The sequence below is a fragment of the Gymnogyps californianus genome, chromosome 14, assembly GCF_018139145.2.
Source record: "Gymnogyps californianus isolate 813 chromosome 14, ASM1813914v2, whole genome shotgun sequence".
NCBI lineage: Eukaryota > Metazoa > Chordata > Aves > Accipitriformes > Cathartidae > Gymnogyps > Gymnogyps californianus.
This window is the reverse complement of record NC_059484.1, coordinates 20,919,702-20,929,420: the sequence shown is the minus strand read 5'-3', so window position 1 is coordinate 20,929,420 and position 9,719 is coordinate 20,919,702. Positions and strand designations below refer to the sequence as shown.

At 40.7% G+C, this 9,719-nt stretch overlaps 1 protein-coding gene across 2 annotated transcripts; it reads left to right on the top strand.

Moving 5' to 3' along the window:
* Positions 1-362: 362 nt before the first annotated feature.
* Positions 363-8,005, top strand: YIPF5 (Yip1 domain family member 5). Of its 2 annotated transcripts, none has more exons than XM_050905188.1 (6): positions 363-417; positions 765-875; positions 2,430-2,602; positions 3,905-4,050; positions 6,104-6,285; positions 6,947-8,005. In XM_050905188.1, exons 2-6 carry the CDS (start codon positions 775-777, stop codon positions 7,107-7,109), a joined length of 765 nt encoding a protein of 254 aa, XP_050761145.1. In that variant the 5' UTR covers positions 363-417; positions 765-774; the 3' UTR covers positions 7,110-8,005. The 2 variants fall into 2 exon arrangements, with proteins under 2 accessions (XP_050761145.1, XP_050761146.1); XM_050905189.1 differs by lacking the exon at positions 363-417 and adding an exon at positions 530-551.
* Positions 8,006-9,719: the final 1,714 nt, after the last annotated feature.

Below are 9,719 nucleotides of genomic sequence, written 5' to 3'. Positions count from 1 at the left end.
CCCTTCCCGCAGGACGAGCCCGAAGCCACCAAACCCCGCCAGCGGCAGCAGCGCGGTGCGGGCACCGGCCCCCAGTCACGGCGGCCTCCCGCCACCGCCGCCATCCCGCCCTCCGCCGCCATCTTCCCGCCGCCCCGCGCCCCGTCCCTTTGGCGACGCGACGGCGCGCGTGCGCGGCAGGCGCGGAGGCGCCACGCGGGATGGGGGCGGTGCCGGGGGCGGTGCCGGGGGCGGTGCCGGGGGCGGGGGCGGTGCCGCGAGCCGTGCCGGGGGGGGGTGCAAGCCCCGTAAAGGCGCCCCGCCGAGTGCGCCGTGCGCACGCGCGGCCCCGGTGGCCCCGGAAGTGCTCGGGCGGCTGGGTGACACGTCGCAGGGGCCGCGGCGGCGGGTGTGGGGCCGGGCCCGGAGGGGCCGCAGGTGGGGCCGCCCGCCGCCTCCCCGGGCCTGCGGCTTCCTTGAGGGGAGAAGAGGGGCTGGGGGCCCCGGGGGCTGGAGCGGACCGGACAGCCGAGGCGCTGGGGCAGCGCACGGCGCGGCTGCGGTCGGCCTGAGTGAGGGCGGCGGGGGCCGCTGTGGGGCTGAGCGGCGGGGAGGGGAACGCCCGAAACGGCCTCTGGGCTTTGGGGAGCGGGCGGCGGCCCTGAGGGGGGGCTCACCGGCCAGGTCCTGCGCGGAAGCGAGCGGACGGAGCCGCTCGGTCTCTGTGGAGCCTCCCTTTCGGGATGGGTTTGGAGACCCGAGCAAACCTGGCTATTCTCTTGCAGATAACTTGCGATGTCTGGGTTTGACAGCTTCAACACAGACTTCTTCCAGACGAGTTACAGTATTGATGACCAGACACAGTCCTATGATTACAGTGGAAGACCGTACAGCAAGTAACTTGTGCATGCCTTTTGAACTTGTGTAACGTGTGTCTTGTGTAAAGCCGTTCAGTCACACTTCTTTAGCGACCACACCTGAGTTAAGACACTTCTGGGGCAGTCTGTTTATTCAGAAGAGGATTGGCATTTCAGCCAGCTGCTGTTGCCTGTGGTTGAATTCCTGTTGCTCTGTTTTATGAAGAGTGTAACTGATATTTTATAAATGGAGATATAAAGCAGTTGTACGTTGAATACTCTGCCTTCTGCGTTTTAAGGGAAAGATTAGAAAACAGAGATTATATGAGTAATCTTAATTACATGAACAATCTTCACATCTTTGGGAAAAGAAATATTATTGTTCCGTAAGCCCCTCTCCAGTCACTTGGGGTGTAAAAATGAGTTAGTGTCACATAAATGAGCCTGCAATGTCAGTGGTGATTCCTAGGCTTCAGTAGGAAAGCGTGGCGGACGTTTCTAGGTCAGGGGAGCTCTTAGGAGTCCTGTGCCACTATCCAGTCTCAGGCTGAGGGTTTTGGTCGGTTACGTGACCTGTGTAATCCCTGCGATAGATGGAGCAGGTCGATGCCTCTTTGCATCCTGAAAAGGATTACAGTGCTGTGATGAGGCTGAACTCTGCTAATGCAAGGAACGAAAGGAGAAGGAGTTCTGGGTTTTCGTTCTCTATACTAATATTTTCTAAATATTTTGGAGATGTTTACTGAAATGTCTGTACTCAGACTTGGAAATGGTTAGTGGCAAGAAAAACTTACGCATTTGTTTAGGAACAGAAGATAGCTTTGATTAGGCTTTTTTTTAAAGGTAGCAATGTATATTTTTATATATATAATCTATAATAGAAAGTATTCCAAAGACAGTACAAATTGATTTGTTAGTAAATAGTTGAGAATATGTGAAATAGAAACTGAAACATTGCCCATTTTTTTCCCCGGCATCATATCCTGTAGGTAGATGTCATAACGTGTTCAATGTCCGTATTACAATGCCTTTTTATATGTCATAATGCTACCTGATACACATGGTGCCCAAGGGAAGGGGAAAACAAGCTAATTTTTTAAATGTGGAGGGGCCCAAAAGTGATAGTATGAGCAACTTTGTTCTCTAATAGTGAGTTTGCAAATAAGCATTCTAAATAACAAATTAATGCTGGCATCAAATGAGATGTCAGTAGTAATTAATGGGCAATATTTGAATAAGTTTGAGATGTAAAATTTTCCTACTCTTTTACAGGTCTACAGCCTGTAGTAGTAATTCAGTTGATGGGTAACGCTCATTTCTCCAGGCTTCTGACTTAAAAAGCAATACTAGCATATATAGCAAGAATTATCTTGTTTAGCTTAACAGCCTTGTTTGTAAGGGTTTGAACTGTTGGACGTGGCTGTATGCCTAAAAGGCCTGGATCTGAGTAGGGGGTCATCTAATGTGACTTTTTGAAAAAGAAGAAAGGATTGTTCGCTGCGAGTTATTTATGGAAAATAAGCCTTGCTTTTGCAGGGAGATGTTTAAAATAGAATTCTGTGTCTGTCCATAATGCGATGTCATTCTTTGTAGGCAGTATGGAGGCTATGAATACTCTCAACAAAGTGGATTTGTCCCTCCCGACATGATGCAGCAGCAGCAGCCTTACACAGGGCAGATTTACCAGCCAACGCAGACATACACTCCAACTTCAGCACAGTCTTTTTATGGAAGTAATTTTGAGGATGAGCCTCCTCTATTAGAAGGTATAACTTATGCTTTATGGCCGAAATCCAAAACTCCTCCCAATTTGGGGATAAGTTGAGTAGCAGGGTGTGTATTCCCTGCTTCTGAAAGTGCACAGTTGGTTTGAAATTCTTATTAATTTTTTTAATTTAACTGTATTTTGGTATATGAAATATACCAAGTTTGTGTGAACTTCTGCAGTTTTAGAATTGTGCTTTATTACTTCATACCAGCTGTTCTGTGGAAGACATAATTAAATGGATAACCTGACTTCATACAGCTCTTACAACAAAACACTTACTATTTCTGTTGTTGCAAATAATACTTACAATTGCCACTTTTTGTAAAATAGATCGATGCAGTTAGTTTCAGTTGATTCTTTGGTTAGAACTGAAATCTTTCATTGCTGAAGAGGAATGCTAAACACTGCAGAAATGCCTATGTAGAATACAGCCTGTGCAGATTGCCAGAACGGATACGTAGTTAGTGTCTGGATTGATGGTTTTGGTTTCCAACTTATATCTGTCGTTCTTCAGTACGAAACAACTGAAGAAACCCTTCCTGTTACTGGTTAGAGAGATAGGTATTCATGATACCTATCACTTCTACCCATTCACGATACCTTCCACCCTGCTGTGCTTTTTTTGTTTTCTTCAAAAAACTCTTTTGTTTACATAGGTGCATCCCAGGGCCTGAGGTGGGCAAATAGTAACTGCATTCATAACTAGGTTTTCACGCACAACTGTCGTCAATCTGTATGGATGGAGACTTGAAATCGTATCTAGCTGGAGGGAGCTGTGAAACTCCTTGTTATGAGACACTGGGTGTTAAAAGGGGTGGGTGGGTTTTTTAGTGGGCTCCATGGCTGATTTATGAAAGAGAAATCCACTGAGGGTAATTAAGTACAGGGAAACGATGTTGAATTAGAAATCCTTGAGCCACCAGTCATTGGAAACTTGGGGAATCTGTGTGTTCTGTGCGTATACTCTTTTGTACATATCTGCTTTTGGCCACTTACAGGGACAGGGTAGTGGGCTAAATGAACTTTTGGGCTGACCCAGAACACTCTGGTTATGCTCTTACCTGGTCCTTTAGAAACCACCTGGTCACTTCTGAGCACTTGAGACCTGGAATCTGTGGCGGCAGCACACTCGGCAGCTTGAGGAAAGATTGAAAGATTCAATTCTCTGGTCCCCATAGGATGGTATCTGGAGGAGATTTAAAAGTGGAGAGGCAGGGAAAACTAAGAGTGAAGCAAATGGGGGCGACAGGAAGGGAAAATATGAAATAAATATGCATAATTCTTTTCATGTAACTTGTAGAATTGGGGATCAATTTTGACCACATCTGGCAGAAGACACTAACAGTGCTACACCCATTAAAAGTAGCAGATGGCAGCATCATGAATGAGACTGATTTGGCTGGACCAATGGTCTTCTGTCTAGCTTTTGGAGCCACGTTGTTACTGGTAAGATATTGATTGCAAAATATTACTGTTTGTGCGTTAATGTTCTTGGAAACACTGGGAAAAAAGCCAAGTTACTTACATGTTTATTGGAAGTGACTTCTTGGTGTGGACGCCAAAAAAGCACATCCTGACCAAGAATTTGTAGCTATATGGAAGAGGAGCTGGGGCTTCACACACTGCTGATTGAAAGTAATGAGCTCACTATCACTTTACTGTAGTGGAGTTTGAATCCAAGTCTTTGTGCTTGGTTTTTGCATGGCGATTATTTCAAGGTAATTCATATTTCTTGTCATACTTTCCTTTTGAGGAATATGGCTCCCTTTTGTCACAGGAATGGGTGTGACCCATGTTCTCAGATTTTTACGTGGTTGGGGTTTTTTTATAATTGAGATGTTTTACTTTCAGAATCATACCTTGTCTCTTTGGAGCGTCTCTGTTATCTTCTGTCTTAGCAGGAATCAGAACAATGGACACGTTAAATATTTGAATATTTATTTCATTTCTTCGTTTAGGAGTTTCTTTTATTTTTTAAATCTTATTGTGTTTAATATTTGAGTCTACATCTCTTTTTTTGTTGCATTGTATTTCTTTGCTCCATACTCTTTATTCATTGTTCTTTACTGATATTCAAGCGGCAAGGAACTCAAAATTCATGTGTAAAAAGTGATTTCATAAGTACTGATAAATTAGGCATGACTTTCAGTATCAAGAGTCAGTCTGGTAAAATGATTCTAAAGTAAACCTGCTTTCAAATTGTTTATATTTCTTAATAGGTCAGCAGCTGTTGAAGCCTGGTGGTTTTTTAGTTGAGCTTAATTGAAATAAGATTGTGCTTTAATGACTCAAAAGTGTCAATTATGAAATGACAGAGTAGCAGTAGTCTTCCTTGTCATTGAAAGCTTCAATATTTTTAATCAGTTTTTTTCTCTAAATGTCTTCAGACACTACATTTAATTTTTGCCTAAAATTTCACATTGCTATGACACTTAGAACACAGTGGTTTGGTACCAAGGGCACTTTAAGCCTACTTTAATAAGTAACCTTTATTTATGGAAACTAGGCCAGTAGAATTAATGAACGTGTTTATAATAGATACATTTGAATGTTCTTTTCCTAAGAAATTATCGCTTTCTCCTGTGTTTTTTTAAATATGTTGAATGTAGTGAGAGAAAACAAGCTTAGCCTAGCAAAAAGATTAAAGCAGATATGATCACTTTCTATAGCGTGTGAGGAGGAGGAGAGCTGGATTATAAGTAAACTTAGCTTGGAAGTTAGTAGTGGGAGGCAGACCTCGAAGCTACACACCGTCGTAGCTTCAGTAACTGCAAGGTCCTGTGTTCCTACAGCGGTGGAGCCCGTGCATTGTGCGTGTGTTGATAGATGTTCTAAGGGAAGCATCGATCTCACCGTTGCAGAAACATGATGACATAAGATACATACATTTTGAAATAAAGTATATATGCTTTCTGCATACTTGTTAGTAAGCAAAGTTCTGATTTTGACTTTTTAAAATCTACATGAGTTAGTTCTGCCGTTCATATACAGTGCTTTACGGCTCAGCTTCAACTGTTCCTGGGAATTTTTTTATAATTTACATTGTGCTATAACTTTGTGGAGTCTGTCACAAATTAAAGGACTTCAGCTCTGGATTTGTCAAGAAGTTCCTGAATTACAAGTTTTTGGTCTTTATACACTAGTTCTGTAAAGATGATTACTGCAAGTAATCAATAGGCATGAGAAGTTAGTTGATGAAACCCTAAAGAATTCATAGCCTTTTGCAGCCCAGATCAAAGAACAACAATTTGATCAAAATCTGTTCATCAAGATAGGTGAAGTTAGGACAAATGTGCCTCTTGGGTGCCTGGAATATACAGGTGTCCTGGAATTCAGGTTATGGGGAAATACTGCCTGTTGAATTTGAATGTAGGAATTGGGGGTGGGGGACAATGGGGAAAACGAAGATACTCTGTAAACATTCCTCCCTTATGCCTTTGTTTGTGGGAGGCATTAATTGTTCTGGTAACTAACATGCATTACTCTGCTTGACTTTCAGGCTGGAAAAATTCAGTTTGGTTATGTGTATGGAATAAGTGCAATCGGATGTTTAGGGATGTTTTGTCTCCTGAACTTAATGAGCATGACGGGTGTCTCGTTTGGCTGCGTTGCCAGTGTCCTTGGATACTGTCTTCTTCCTATGATCCTACTTTCCACTTTTGCAATTGTATTTTCGTTGCAGTAAGTACATAAACTTCATAATTTGGTAAAAGATTCCTCTCCTATGAGATGGTGAAGGAAGTTATTAAAAGGAATTTTCATATTCGGTGATGAAGTTGCATATAATTTGAATATGACAGGAATTTGTAGCAAGTGCAAAAACATAAATATCAACAGTCTTCAGGTATTTACTGGATGAAAGATAGGTGAATACTGGTTTTATCTAAAGTCAATTAACAGCTTTTAAATACATAAACACAAATAACACTATCAAGTTTGTTTTCAGTCAGCTTTGAATCTGACAAATCTCAGTACCTGTAAAGTCTAAAAGTGATTATAATTTAAGATGCAAATTTGAATTTGACAAACAGAAGAAAATCAGTGTGATTACTCAGCTATATGAAATTAGGGACTGAAAAGAAAGAACTTGCTGCAGTTACTTTACTCAGCGCTTTTATGTTTCATACGCACAAAGTCAATTTGGGGGCTTTTTTATGCTGTCATAATTGACTAATATCATTCTGAAGTCTTTACTGGAACTATTTCATTTTAAAAGTCAAAGATAAAAGCTAAAATTCATCGTAGAATCTGTAAAAGGTGTTAGAAGGAGTCCAGTTACGACCCCTATAAGCATATATACACAAGTCTTACATGAATTCTCTTTTTGTTTCGGTCTTTACAGGGGAATGATGGGGATTATTCTCACGGCTGGAATCATTGGCTGGTGCAGTTTTTCTGCTTCCAAAATCTTTATTTCTGCCTTAGCAATGGAAGGACAACAACTTCTAGTAGCATACCCCTGTGCTTTATTGTATGGAGTCTTTGCTCTCATTTCTGTGTTTTGAATAGACTGTCCAAACTGTTGGACTCCAGCGGGCCAAAATGAAAACATCAACTTGGAACATTTAGTTGGACCAGAAACAGCTGCAAACAACTGTGTAGTGTTGCTATCACAAAACTTAGACCTGTTTTGAATCATCTGGAACAATGAAAACAAATGTCTTGTGGTGACTTTTTTAGGACCTTGAATACTGTTTTCAATTGACCTGAGGTGTCTATAGCTTTAATAAGTGTTCATGCTTATCAAGTTAATGTAATTTCTTTCCCATTCCTGTATCTTTAGAAAGTAACTTTTGGTTGTTTATTTGAGGGTTGGGGTTTTTGTTTGTGTGTTTGGTTTTTTTAGGGGAGGGAGGGAGAAGGATTGCAGTTACAAATTGATAGATTTTTATCCAAAAAAGTTAACAGAACTGCAGATGCCGTAGATTTGGGGTACTCTGAATAAATCTGCAGTAATAAGGAACCTATTTCCTGTCCCCTCTTGCCAAAAGCAAAATGCACAAATGAACGCAAGCAGTTAGAGTATTTTCTGTTTTTTAACAAATATACTCTTAAGCTCTTTGGTCTCATTTATTTGTTCATTTGATGTGATAGTATTTCAGGATTTAAGATACTTAAATTATGACTTAGAAAACAGATGCTTAAAAGTTAAAGGGATCTGTAATTCTGTCACACTTGAAATATGAATACATCTGGATGTCTAAGTAGCTATATGTTAACTTGGATTTCTGAAGATGACTTCAACTAGAGTTTCTTTTCCTAATGGTGCACATACTAGTAGATGAAGAGTAATCTCTTTTGCAGTACTTCCAAGAAAAACACCATTTTGAAAATGTTATGCTTGTCAGTATTGTAGTTACTGTAAAATAATTTAAGGCATATTGATTAAATTTTCCTTAAATTTTGAAGAAGGTGTTTGATTTTTCTCATCTTTCTTTTTTAATGGAGTTCAGTTACTAAAATAGAAACTTCAATATTGAAGCAAAAGCAGATTTAAAACTACTCAGTTAGTGGATTTGATACTTGCTTCAGTCACAAATACTTAATCTTACATCAGAAGTATAATCTAGTTTGTGATGTTAGTCACTTACAAGAAGTCTTACAAGTGTGAGAAGTGGGAAAGAAAAAATGGTTGTTCTTCACATAAGCACTTGATAATTCTTAACATAAGCAAGAAAAGGATACAGACATATTTTAACTCACACTGGGGAGCAGAAGTTACTTAGGGGAGGTTACTTTACGTAGATAGTAATTCCCTGTCCCTGCCTTGGAAATGAAAAAGCTCTAACAAAGGGCTAGATTATAACTACCCTTTCTTCAGCAATTTAATCCAAGGGATTTCATTTCATTGAATTTACCACAGGTATTAGTCTGATGTTCATCTGTCATGTCCATGGAATGATCTATTGGTAGACTTCAGGATCAGCTGAATCAGTGGTCAGATGTGTTACGTTAACACCTTCTGGTAAGACTCAATGTGCGAATGCATCTTCGAAGGAAAGCTTTAGTCTTACTGATACATGAATGAATAATTTCAAAGGCTCAGCAGACATTTTTGTTCACTCTTCCCTTAGTTCTGCATGTTCTCCTAAAAATATCTTCCTAGTGCCACTAAAGTTACTGACCAGGTCCTTTGTTGGCCAGAGCCAGCTTTTGCTTGTGTCACTGGGAGTTGTGGGAAGTGGCGTATGAGCGTCAAGCCTTTTTAAGAACCAAGCACTGATGCACAAAACCGTTCTGACTTGTGTTATGTACTGTAACTGGCTGGTACAGTGGATTTTAAAACACACACATAAGAAACTTCAATTTCCTTCCACAAGTGAATTCAAGAGCCCAGGTAATTTTCTACTCTGATAGGTTATTACAAATTATCTTCCTAAATAAAAGTGGTGGGTTGATTTTATTCAGCAAAATGTTTTACTTTGTAGTTCTGATTTCTTTGGATTAGTAGACCACATCTGCCCTGGCGCACAAAGTTCTTACTCCTTTTAATGAAGAACATTACCTGCTGTTGGAGCATGATGTCCTGTATTTGTGCAGATAAATTACAGTGATTACTTTTACTAATGAAGCCTAATTAAATACAGAATTGTTCTAGTAAGTATAAAAGCTCACATACTTTCTTGAGCACATCAGGTTCTAATACTCAAATATTGTATTTTTGTGAAGTGGGCTAATTAAGCTTACCTTGCATATAGGAATGTGGTGCATTTCTTAAAGCTTGCACTGAGTGTAGATGGCTTCCAGGGTGATTACTTATGTGTTAAACTGTTAGAAATAGCTTTTTCTGTTGCTACAGCACGAGCAAACTAAGTGCACAGGAAAAACATTAAAATTAGCTTGTCTCGGTATAGCACTGGCAGTACAGCTGCTGAGTTTGGAAAGACCATATGAAAAGGTATTTATTTAGATGTTTATGTTCACAACGTCCTTGCTCTGGCAGTAGAGAGTACTACACGTTCTACTCGAGCAGTGCGGTTTGACCCGTGAGTTTCAGGAGCACTTTGTGTTCTTCAGCTCACATTGTGGAGAATTCAGCCGTGAATTTCTAACTGGTCTCTTGGGGGCAGGAGAGAAGTGGATGGGAGTAGAAGGTCAAACACTTCAATTCATAG